The 13,102-nt window shown below is 42.6% G+C and overlaps 1 protein-coding gene across 1 annotated transcript; it reads right to left on the bottom strand.

The window, feature by feature from the left end:
- On the bottom strand, positions 29–8,276 carry LOC8083108. The gene is made up of 3 exons (XM_021462071.1): positions 8,012–8,276; positions 7,133–7,343; positions 29–4,383 (listed from the first exon to the last, which is right to left on the bottom strand). The coding sequence occupies exons 1-3, from the start codon at positions 8,198–8,200 to the stop codon at positions 29–31; spliced, it is 4,755 nt and encodes a 1,584-aa protein (XP_021317746.1). The 5' UTR covers positions 8,201–8,276.

Below are 13,102 nucleotides of genomic sequence, written 5' to 3'. Positions count from 1 at the left end.
TACACTATACCCCACTGTGATTGGTTCATCACTCTCTGTGGACAGTCACATTCAGAAGGCAAGAAACCATCCTGTGCCTCTTTTCAGCAGGAATGTCCAGAGCAGGATCAGCAAGGAATGAGAGAATTATTTTGAGTAGACCAACCGTGATCACCTTACTTGGATCAACTGTTCTGAAATGGTAATTGTCTAAGGTGAAGGCATCATTCTTGGTGACTGCTTTGGATATTCTTTGAACACCAATGCTATCATAGATGCAGTTAAGGCTTGCTCGAGACATGGAAGGTAGAATAGAAGCAGGATACCAGATAAAAAATGAATGCTGAGTTAGCTTGCTGAACAAGTCTGTAAGTAGTAGATCATCAGGAATGAACACATCCTCCTTCTTTGATAAAATGATCTTTCCATCAGTACACACAGGAACTTTGACACAACCAGAAAGAAGTTCCTGGGTGTTTGTGCTCCAGTTTGTCGCAATGAATTTCCAGAAAGCAGAGCAATCAGACACAGCTATCTCCTGGACGGATTTCTCCCATCTGACCCATAGTTTGCAGTAATCTTCAGAACCAGGTCCATTCCTCACGTCCAAAGAGTACAAAAAAAAGTCAAGTAACTTTTTGTCATAATGTTTGTCCAGGACATGAAGCTGCAGGCCAAAAAGACTGTTCGGATCATGAAGAACACAGCTTCTTGAGGTCACCCATTCTCCACCATCCATTTCGTTTGGTATCCAAATCCAATTGTTATTTTTATTTTCAGGCACCCAATTGCTCTTCATCAGGTATGAGTAGATCCGAGAAATGGTAATCCTATCATTGTGGCTTCTCAGATGTCGAGCAACAAGATCTTTTCCATGTTTGATATCCATAGTTACTCCGATTCTTGTAAGAGCATCTTTAAATGAGGCTATCTCTGAACCATAGAATGCTTCATCTATGAAAGGGCCATCTTCTATGCAGACAGAAGACTGCATTGGATCAAAGAAGATACAATCATTCGGACACTGATATCCCATGGATGTCCTCAACCACTTCTTGCACATATTTTCCTGGAAGCCCTTAGGAGGTCCAGCTGCAAGGGTGAAGTAGCTCTTGATGCACCCAAGCAGTGACAAGATTGTAGTTTTGGACAACTTGGAAGGGTCACTGGGAATGCTGACGCCTGTGATGACGAATCTAGCACCTCGTTTTAATTCAACAGTAACACCCAACGCCTTCAGTTCATCTTTGTAGCCATGTATCTCCATTCCTAAACCATGATAAGAGTCACCATTATCTATGAATGGTAAATTTGCTATTGGAGACAAAGGTTCCCATGCATCATCAAATAGAATTGCATCTGAAGGAGATCGGAATCCCAGTGAGGTGTACAACCACTTTTCAGTACGCATTGCGTTGAAAAGCTCAACTGGAATTGGCTCATGTGCTGCCAGTTGACGATACGATCCTAGTAGAGCCAGGACATCTGCTTTTTCAAGCGAGGAATTCAACACCTTCTGCTTGAAAATATGGGCTATAGCCTTTGATGCCTCATCGAGTCTTGTGATCAACCCAGTCTTCTTTAGTTCTTCTTTGTATGAACTGATCACAGGCCCATAAAATCGATAATCAATGATAGGAACTCCATTAAAGACCTTTAGAAGGCACTCCCATTCAGGGTCCACAAGGAAGGACATGTTAGGAGCATGAAATCCCACAATTGTCTTCAACCATTTCAAATCTTTGAGCTTCCTTATGAAATCATCACATGAACCCACATAACGGATGCACTTGAGGATTAATACAGTAGCCTCAGAAGTAATTTCATCAGAACTGAACTTGAAGTTGTTAATAACAAGCTGGTAATTGTTTTTGAATCCCACAATAACACCAAGTAACTCCAGCTCAGGTTTATATTCGAGGATGGCTTCACCATAGAACGGAACATCAAGGAATGGTTGGTTACTGATACATGATGCCACTGCCCAATCTGAATCATAGATGATACAATCAGCTGGACACCTGTAGCCAAGAGTACTCTTCATCCATCGTTCCTCTTTGACACTTTTGATCAGTTCACTCGCAGATAGAACCTTCTCTTGTAGAAACCGAATAAGCCTAAGCAATGCGTACACATCCTCTCTGGTCAGCGAACCACCAGCAGCAATAGACATGAGACGACTTCCAATGTAATTTGAAGCTTCCTCAAATTCAAATCTCACGCCAATTGCCTTGAGTTCCTCTTTGTACATATGTAGCTTGTTGTGATACCACTGTTGATCAATCATTGGTATATCAACAAAGGAAGGTCCCGTTTGCAGAAGACTACCCCAACTGGAGCTCGACAGAAATGATATATTAGGTGACTTGTACCCAGCCGACGTCTTTAGCCAACTCCCTTCTTTGACACAAGTCAAGAACAGGTCTGGTAATCTTACACCATTTGACTTCAGATTCCTTATCCATTCCAGCAGCAAGAATGCATTGTCCACAGTTAGAGGTGATGAGACAGTAGGGAATCTGGCATCTGGTGGGTGTATGAATGGCACATCGGAAGCCTGCAAATTTGTCTTGAGGAATTCCAATAGCTGGTCCTCAGATGTGTAGTTTCCAGCAAAATGTCCTGCTGACTTGTAATCTGCAGACAATTCAATGTAGCCTTCATTCCTCCATGGGTTTGTACCCATCAAACCAACCCATTTGCTCCCCTTAGCAGGGACTATAATGCTATTTCTTTTCTTGACAACATAACCATAGCTATCAATTACTGGCATGGCGCGGCAGAGTTCTGATAAGAAGTAGCTCTCGATGTGAAGCATCATGGAAGAGTGGTAAAGAAAGTGTGCGAAGGCAATGACAGCTCTTTGATCAGAACCCAAGGAATCAACAACAGCTGATCCATAGCTATAGACAGAGACAACCTCCACTTTTGCATGATTCTGAAGCCAGTTTTTCACAGTTATCTTCTCTGACAAATCTTCTAGAGCCGTTTGTGTGCTGGGAGGCAGAAAGAACCGGTTAGAAGATAGAAGCTCCTTGTTCCAGCTGATTAGCCATGATATGTACTTGTTTTCAGACGCAATGCACAACCTATCATTCCACTGGCTAGCTCTAGATATGCTCCAGAATGAGAGAACACCACCCCTATCAACACACTTCAATAGGGGAATGGACAACATGCTTGTGCCAGAAAAGTTTTGCCAATTGTCTGCAACAAAATATATAATTTCCAGGTAGAGCTGTTCATGTACCTCCTTGACAAGATTTGAGCCTTCAATGCATTTTGCATACCATTCATGGTTCACATTTTTCACTTCTAGAAAGTTTAGCACACTGTCATATATACTGTTGTCAAAATGAGAGCTAAGAATATAGGTTCCATGGGTCGACATATTCTTCAGATCCACTCCGAGTTCCAATGCTTTGTCAAGGATTGTCCAAAAAGCTGGCTTGAGCCGTGCAACTTCACTGGGCTTGCAGAATATATTCTGTGAAGCATAAGACTGACACGGAACTATATCCTCTGAAAGGACTTTGTCTTTGATGCCAGACCTAACTGGCTCAAGCAGTGGGATCTGTGAAGAATTGACAGGTAGAAAGTTGAACATAGATGGCAGAGACATTGATGGTGCATCAGACTTCACGAGTGTTACAAAAGCATCCATGAAAGTGCTTGGGATGCACTCTAGAATTCCCTTGTTCCACGGACTGTCAAACAGTATAGCCTCCCTTGACGAAGCAAGAAGGAAGTCTGCCTGAATGATGAAGGGGAAGCTTGTTACCATCTCAGTTGGGAGGAAAGCATAGATGCCAGGTGATAGCTGCTTCCCACGGGACAGACGCTCTCCATGTGGGAAGGCCAGGGTTATCACCCATTCATCAATTTCAGCACGCTTATCGACTCTATTCTCTGGCTTTACTGGGAATTTCTGCCTCCACATATAATAACCACATTCAGCTTCATCTTTCCCTGTCTCTTCAGAAGATAAATGGAGTGTGTACGACTCAGCATGCATGTCCTTCCTGGCCTGGTAGTTCTTTTCACTAGATATCGAGATCTCACTAACAGTTGTAATGTTGGGATCAGATTTATCCTCCCGCACAGAAAGTTTCCTGATCTTCGTCAGGAACAGCAGCATTTCAGGTTGCATGCTTGACAACTGCCTCTTGACCGCATCGATCTTCTCACTCTTCAGTGGTAAGATGATGGTAGTTGTAGGTAGGACTTTAGAGCACCCATATAATGCTTCGATGTCAGAAAAGCTAGGCGTGGATTCCACCCACTGAGGTACAATGTATCCAATATTGCATTGTGCACAAGGCTTCTCATTGAACTTGATCTGATAACTATTGCTGAATATGTGGGGCTGACTTGATATCAAGAAAACACTTTTGAACCCAATACCTGAATCAAAGGCAACACAAAATTATAAGTTGAAACTAGGCACAAATAGTAAGCCGACATGCACTAATCAGGTATGCAGCAGGTTCTGTAATCCTTTGCATGAATTGGTTCTGGTAGGTAAACAGATAGTGACAGAATATGCTACAAACATTTGACAGCAGATAAAACAAATTTGAGCATTTTTCTGTAAATCGACCTAAATTATTATGCAAGGATAAACTGGCCTATTTAAGCTATAGCTAAGGAGATCAAACTAGTTCATTTAAATTTCAGTGCATAATATGAGCATAACGATTGTTTAAATTCACTCATCTAATTTGACTTAAGTAATCCATCCAAAGTGTGTAGTTTAATGAATGCTCATGCTAGGATCTCAAAACATAACATGTGCATTTGCACATTAAAATATTTATATTATCTTAAAGGCATTGCTTTGGTTACATAGGATTAAAAAATTGTCTAAAAACAATTACAATATTTATTTTAATGAATAATATGAGCTTGTATCACAATGAGATCTCTACCATCAAGAAAAGAAACTATATAGAAAACACGTAAATTTCAAGTAATACTGTTTTAGCTAGCGTGATCTATGATTATTTGGTGAAAACCACCTTCTTGGTAGAATTATGAAAAAAAAAGCCTAAAGAGCAATACTAGAAATTACCATAATAAGACTCAAAACTGAGCACGTCATAGTAAATCCATATATTGGACATGTCCTAAAAGTAGAGATGCAAGCTCATTTGTGTTCTAGTGCACATGGACCTCAATTTTTGTACAAACTTGTTGGTGTAAATAGAAGTTTGTAAGAGGACTATTATGTAAAAGTGTGAAGAGATGAATAGAGGAGAGTGTGCTGTGAGCACACTTGACAGTGAGTATTTCCCCAACTTTAAATATGGTATGGAGAGCCTTCCTTAGGGTTACGGTTACCTAACGACGGTGGCGGCGGTGGTGCGAGGTCCAGCGTGCGAGCAGAGTGGCAGCACCCTAGTACTGCGGGCGTGCACGCACGGGTGCCCTTCGTATGGGCGGCGCAAAATCAGCCGTGGTGCAGTGTGCGTGCGCGGGCTTTCAGCGTGAGCACCATGCAGGCGTCACCGTGGGCAGCGCAAGTGGCACGCAGGCGTGATTCGCATGCAGCGTAGGTCACACCAGGTGGAAGGAGCAGGGCGTGTGTGATGCCAGCGGCGGACAGGCTCCTGCAGAGCGTTGTGTGCTGCAGTTGTGGAAGTGCATCTGAAGAAGGTTGCAGAGGGAGAGAAAGGAAAGAAGGGAGGTCAGATTAAGCCCGTATTGCTGCTGTTGTTAAGGAGAGCCGAGTACTGCTGCTGTTGCTGTGGTTCCTGTACTGCTGCTGCTGTTGTGGTGCCTGCTGGTGAAGAATAGGAGAAGAGAGTGATTTGCTTCCTGTTGCTCTGTGTTTGTGTGAAGTAAACAAAAGTGTTGCTGCTCTATAGTGCAGACTGGTGGTAGTACAGTGAATTGTTGGGTGCTGTTTTTGGCTGCTTGAGGAAGACATATGGATCTGGATGCAGGGAAGGAAAAAGGTGAGCAGCATAACAGGGGTGGTAATGGTGCAGGAGATATGCCAGTTACCAAGGGAGAGATGAAAAATGAGATGAGGTCTATGATTTTGGAACTCCTACGCATGAGCTGAAGCAGGAACTAATGCCAAATGATGTGAAGCTGGAGGGAAGCAGTTATTTGAATCGGGCCAGGAGAGTAAATGTGCTTCTAGGAGGAAAAGGGGTAGAGCACTATCTGGCGGAGGAGTGTGTTGAGCTGGCTAACAAGCTGAGGAAAAGGGAACCCCTGGGAGAGGATTATGGTCAAGGAAGAATGGGCATCTAGATCTTGAGGGATACTGTGATGCAAACTAGGCAAGTAGCAAGGACGATAGGAGGTCTTCCTCTGGTTATTGTGTTTGTGGGAGGCTCTTGTCTCATGGCGAAGCAAGAAGCAAGCAGTTGTGGCTAGGTCTACAACAGAAGCCGAACATAGGGCAATGGCATTGAGCCTGTGTGATATGTTGTGGTTGAAAGGCCTGTAGAAAGAGCTGCGGCTATTGAAAAGTGAGACCATGATGCTTCATTGTGACAACGTCGCTGTAATTAATATTGCAAATAATGCAGTTCAATTTGACCGCACTAAGCATGTGGAGATTGAAAGATTCTTCATCAAGGAGAAGTTAGTAGGATCCTAAGGCTAAAATATGTAAAATCACGTAGTCAATTAGCGGACTGTTTCACAAAAGGTCTAGGACCTAGCGAAGTTGTAACAAGATATGCATGTTAGATATTTTTAGCCCATCTTAAGTGGGAGCGTTGGTGTAAACAGAAGTTTATAAGAGGACTATTATGTAAAAGTATGAAGAGATGAATAGAGGGTGTGCCGCCTGACGGTGAGTCTTTCCCCAAATTTCAATTGAACTCAACCTTTCTACAAATTAGGTGCAATAAGGAGGGGGCCAGTATCATTTTTTAAAAACTTAAGTATACCATTTTAGGTGGTTTCCATGATTCCACCGAATACTTTCCCATGATATAGTTGATCAGCATCATATTGAGTACTGAACATAGTTTCAGTTGTTCAAAACTAAAATATCGTATGATCTTTTACTGCTGTCATTTCCCTGAAATTGACTCAAAAGGTCCTAATTAATTTTATCTTCATGGATGAATATATTTTTTTCTGAAAGGTGAAGAAGGAAACAAAATGAATGAAAAAAGCTATAAATATTTACCTTTCTCTCCAATGTAACCCTGATGTCTGTTTCCCTTCTTTGTTGATTTCCCAACACGACAAATTGATTCTATATTTGTTGAAGAGAATCCCCTCTCATTATTGAAGATGAGTAAAGTTGAGGATGCACCACATCCAGTAATATCCTTTGATGTAATGAGAAACTCCAACGAAGGTGCTACTTCAGAAGGGTATTCATTATCTTCAGCATTCTATTTTTTGACACAGAGAGCAAAACTATGAGAAGAAGGTTTTTTTTTGTGTGTGTGACTATATGAGAAGTATTAAGATTTATGAACAAACACCAGGAAACTGATACAAATAAGGTAGATTGGTCACATAAATGCTTATCAAGGATTAGTGTTTTTGTTCGCTCACAAGTTTTTTGTTTTTCCAATTAATTGTGTTCTTGATTGAAGAAAAGGATTAGGACTTGCTTTTTAAACTGAGATCTGTAGAAAATAATTACTGACCACGTGGAAAAAATATGTAGAAACAAAAATAACAAAGGGCATGCAACGGCTTAACTAAGATCATTATATAAACTCATCATAATCATACTGAAAAGGGGGGCTGACAAATTACGCTAACAAAAGGATTATGCTAAATTGGTACTCAAAGTCATACACACATACAGACTAGTTACTCTTTGGCAGTTCGCACACAACCACTAAAGTAAAAAGAAATAATCTGATGGAACACAAAGGCATATAGAAAGGGCAACTCACACAGCGGTTTACAGTATATGCCCAAGTCAATTAGCTAATTGCAGAAACTGTAGAGCATACTAGCCTCAACGGCCTGAACTAAGTTCCCACTCACACAAGAACAGCGGCAGCAAGAGAGGCGCAAAAAAGAAGTTACACCGCCGATTGATTACCTGCACGAGCTCCATGAGGAAGTGGACGTCCTTGGAGTAGAGTTCCTGCGAGAGGTAGTTGACGGCCTGGTGCATGTCCTCCGCCAGCGGGTTCTGCTCGCCGCGCCCGATGTAGTAGCGCTCCCGCCGGATCCTCTCCACGTGCTCCCGCGGCGACGCCGGCGGCGGCATCGCCGAGGACGACGACATTTTGACGGTTCCACTTCCTCCACTCCACTGGACTCCCAAGGGACGCGGCGTGGGTTGCGAAAAGAGAGTGAGAGAGGCAGAGGAGGGGTCCTTTCTTCCGGGCTTCCAGGCCTGCCTTTATAACGACGGTGATTACAACGGCGGTTCTTGGAATTCTGCTGTTTCTTCTTGCAAACAACTCCTTAGGCTCGCGTTAAATTACCAACTCGACTTTACCTTTGCCTGTATCCCCACTTCCCCCTAACGAGAAAATTTAGCTCTAGTCTAATCGAGAGTATCTACTAAGAATTCGGATAAAAAGAATTCCAATAGTTTTATTGTATTTCAAGACTCTAAAAATTTGCGAGTTAAAATCCTTCTAAAATCTAGTCCATTATGCAGAAACTATCATAATTTCTATAGATATTAATTATGGTGTCATCTAAACATTTTGCTCATGTGTCAAGGTAGTTATTAAAGAGAGAGAGCAAAAATCGTAGAAACAAGGTTTAAGGCTAGTCTTAATGTGATTTCATCAGAATTTGATGGACATTAAATATATTGATGTGACACCGTATTAATGAAGTGAGAGATGATAAGAGTTTTATAGAAGTAGAGAGACTTTCGTCCCCATAAAATTCTTCTGTATTGTTTCCAAAATTAGATGTGTTGGAAACTCCCCACTGACACTAGCCTAAGTTAGAAATCATGTCTACGCGAGATCGAAGACATGAAGTAATATGATTGGTTGAGAATGGAGAGAGAATGAATGTGATTGGATAAAAAATTATTATATAGAAACTATCTCGACCATAGTTTCTATACACAGTGTCTATAGAAATTAATAGGTATAGAAACTTATAACACTCCAAAATTTTTAATTTTGGATTGTTATTAGAAAACCCTAAACCCCAAACAAGAATTTAAAATTTTTCTAAAATATTCCAAGGGTTATTTAATTATTGAATTCAAAAAGAGAGAAAATTGTGGAATTTTTAAAACTTTTATAAAATTAAGTGAAGGGTGTTATGTTTGCGGTTGTGTGCTTTTGTGCCCTAGCTTTGTTTAGCTTGTGTGTGAAAAATGAATTTCAAAATTGCTAGCGAGAACTTTTAGGTCCTTTTGGTTTCTGAAAAAAAATAATATATAAAACACTAAAAGTCCTATTCGAAAACTAAATTTGTTTTGAGTCGAAAATGATTTAAAAATATGATCTTAGGAAAATGTGCTTTGTTTTCAAAAGTATTAAAGAAAACAAGCTCCTAAATAATCTCAAATTAGGAATTCAAACAGGGTGTTGAAATTGGTTTAGTAAAATAGTTTAGAAATCAATCTTTATAAAAAGAAAAGCGTTTGTTTTTTCTCCAACCAGGGCCGACCACCCCTCCCTCGGCCCACCTTCCCACTCCCCCCTCTCTCCCATACGCCAGCGGCCCACCCCGCCAGCCCGCGGCCCAGCGCCCCACCTCGGCCCGCTAGCAGCGCGCACCCGCTGCCACGCGGGGCCCACTTGTCGGTCGCTCCAAGCGGCTGACGCTGCGGACCCACGCGTCAGCCGCGTCTCCCTCCTCTCGCCGCACATCTCGGACACCGCTGCCACCGTCGATTCGAGCCTGTGCGCGCTCCTCGAGGTTCCCCGCGGCCTATAAAGGCCCTGCACTAGGCTCCGCGCCCCCTGGAACCCTAGCGAAGCCCCGCCGCCACACTAGCCCTAGCCGCGAGCCGCTACCACCGCCGCCGTCGAGCGAAGGTCCCCGCCACCGTCGATCTCCGCCTCCTCTACATCTCCGTCGACAAGAACACCTGCCCGAGCTTCTCCATCGCGCAAGGAACTCAGTGGTGCCCCTGGTTCGCCTCCTCCCCCTTCTCTTTGCCCCGCGCGCGCTCACCGAAGCGAGCCACCGCCGCCGAATCGCTCCGCCGCGTGCGCAGCCGCCTCCGGCCTGCGTCGGTGGACGTGGACCCCTGCATCGGGTTCGCGACGTCGAGCCGCACCCGCCCATGTCCTCGCTTCGACCAGCCGTGCGCCGTAGCCCCTGCACCGCCCAACTCCGGCGAGCCTCCGCCGCGCGCCACCGCGGGGAGCGCCGCTCCGGCGACCTCCTCCCTCTGGAGTCGCCAGATCCGTCCAATCCGCGATCATCGGCCCAGATTAGATCCGGGCACCGGTCAAATGAGACGGTCAACGTGGCCGACGTGGCAGCCCCGTCAGCGCCACGCAAGCGCCACGTCAGCGCCACGTGGTGCCACGCAAGCGAAGACTGGGTCAACCAGTCAAGAAGCGGTCAGCCCTGGCCATTTTGCAAAACGCCCCCTGCAGTTTTTGGTAATAAACCCGCAGTCCACTGCAGTTCAAAACTAATTAGATCTAGGTCCTGTTTCTTTCAGTTTAACCCCTGGCGCCACTGGTATTTGTATATTTAATCCAAATTGCGTTTTTAATTCTGTTTTAATTATTTAAAATACAAAAATTAGTTCTGTGTAATCACGGTTTTACCACTGACCTAGTTTTGGCCATAGAATCCGCGTATTAGTTCCAATTGAGCCCATTCTTGTCGTGTTAGTTTCATATCGCCGCGCTCTACGCAGTAGTATAAATATTTACCATGTAACTTATTTCTGAATTTATTGATTTAAATATAATTTGATTAATAGCTTTTAAATTAGAAATAATCTAGGGTTGTAATTCGGTTCTCGTTGCGTTGTGACTATGTCGGTGTAATCTATATATTAGCAATACTACTTCCTTTGTCTCATGTTTATGAGTATAATTAATCCGATTAATGTTTTGAATGCATTCCTGTTTAATTAATTTAAAAACACATTAGGATTACACTTTGCAATCTTTATGATCAAATGTGAACTTAAATACTTCTTGATTATAATTTGTTTATTTAAACATGAAGCACATAAATAATTTAGTAATATTTGTCTAGAGTCTTTTTGATTTAAAAGTAAATTATGTTTATAATTTTGATCTTTTGTAAATAAATAAATGCCCATGTTATTATATCAACCTTAATGTTTCTTTATTAATTATAACTTGATTAGTTTAAACATAATCACTCGATTAGTTGCTTTCATATATTCTATTTTTCAAAACTATAAATGCTTGATTGGCTTCAGTGATATATAATTAATTATGAATAGAATATGACTGACATTTAACCCTCACCTTTATAATTCTTTATAATTTGGTCAACTCAACATTTAAGATATTTCTTTGAATAATCCATCACCTGTTTTCATAAAATACGACCAATGATAGATAGATGATTAAATTCTTCAATGATGATAGATGATTAAATGATGAACAATGGTCACTTCGGTGATGGAGATGTTGCGGTGCTTGCGAGCATCGTGGTTTGGTTGAGGACAGGGGGAGCGGGTACTGTTGGTGGTCCGGTTTGCCGGGCGTACCCGTCTCTGCTCTCCGTAAGGACTTAGTCAGGGAGCGGCCCCCTGGGACTTACAGTGCAGCTCCAAGCTATATGGCTCTGGCTTGAGTAATTATCAGGACCTCCGCTGGTAGGGTGTTACTTTCCGGGTAGGCGTAAGGAATGTAGCTTGGGTATTCATATTAAGAGGTCGGTCAGTTCGGGGTCCCATTGCTATGGGCACGGCTGCCGCGCGCCCCGGCGAAAACTTACGAGTGGCATCCTATTAGTTGGACCCTGTGAAAGGTCTCGTAGTGAAATCCTGCCTGCTCACCTTGGTAGTGTTTTGGGGAGTCGCGATCCCGGGCGAATGGGAATCACGACTTGGAGTGAACGTGCACACCTCTGCAGAGTGTAAAACTGATATATCAGCCGTGCTCACGGTTACGAGCGGCCCAGACCCTCACTTGATGAGCAAATTGGATTCACTGGATACTCGGAGATGGATCTTGGCGAGGTTGCTACCTCGTGTTTTGGCGGAATGGCTATTCCGTGTTGGCAGGATTGCTATCCTGTGTTAATAATTGGGGTTAATCCCTAGATTACTATAATAATTAGGATAGTCTTTTAAAAGATGCTAATTTACTTTCACCTAATTAAGGGTTGGGATGCTTCACTCATATTTAGTAATGGGTTGTTTTAATAAAAGAATTGTAATAAAAATGTACCAACTTAAAAGCTCACCTGCAGTTAAACAGTGTCAGCTTTTCCTTTGATTAAGCCATGCATGTCATTATATTTTCCGCCTGTACTTGTTGAGTTCGACATGAACTCACCCTTGCTATTTCCCCACACACCCCCAGTGTGTAGTAAAGTGCTGCTCAGAAGAAGAACAGAGATATTATGGAGTTTTCTAGAAGCTTATCAGAAGTGCTTGGCGTACGGAGCCCCCAGTCAACCGTCCCTGAGAGAATGGAGCTTAAGAAGTTTAGCTACTGTTTTCGCGTACTCTGATGTTTTGTAAGTGTTATTATAAATATGTTTTCCACTATATAACATTGATTCTGATAATTCTATTCTTTTGTTATATGTGTGGACTTCCTGGGCACACATATGACGACTCTGGTCTTATTTTTAAAGCCAGGGTGTGACAGGAATGGTATCAGAGCAATGTTGACTGTAGGACGTATGCCTAGATAGCACTGGTCGATTTCTAAAGCTTATTTTAATATATGTTGATGCAAAACTGATCTGCAAACACAAAGGGCTAATACCCGATTCAAACGTTAAGGCGTGCCAGCCGATTTGACCTTGCTATCGGCAAAGGTGATAACTCGAATACTTTAGTCCTGACAACAGCGATGCGTCCGGATGTCACGGCTAAGAGGTACTCACGCGGAACTCGAGAACACGCCGAGCTTAAGTCGACGAATTCCTAAGAACTCGTAATAAAAAAAAAATATGACGAAGTCGTCGAAAAGTAGATGCTGGAATATGAGTAAAACGTATGTTTGATTGATTTCTTGATAGATGTCCTGATTACAAG

The sequence above is a fragment of the Sorghum bicolor genome, chromosome 5 (assembly GCF_000003195.3).
Source record: "Sorghum bicolor cultivar BTx623 chromosome 5, Sorghum_bicolor_NCBIv3, whole genome shotgun sequence".
Lineage (NCBI taxonomy): Eukaryota > Viridiplantae > Streptophyta > Magnoliopsida > Poales > Poaceae > Sorghum > Sorghum bicolor.
The sequence above is the reverse complement of the archived record's forward strand: the minus strand, read 5'-3'. Positions and strand labels throughout refer to the sequence as shown.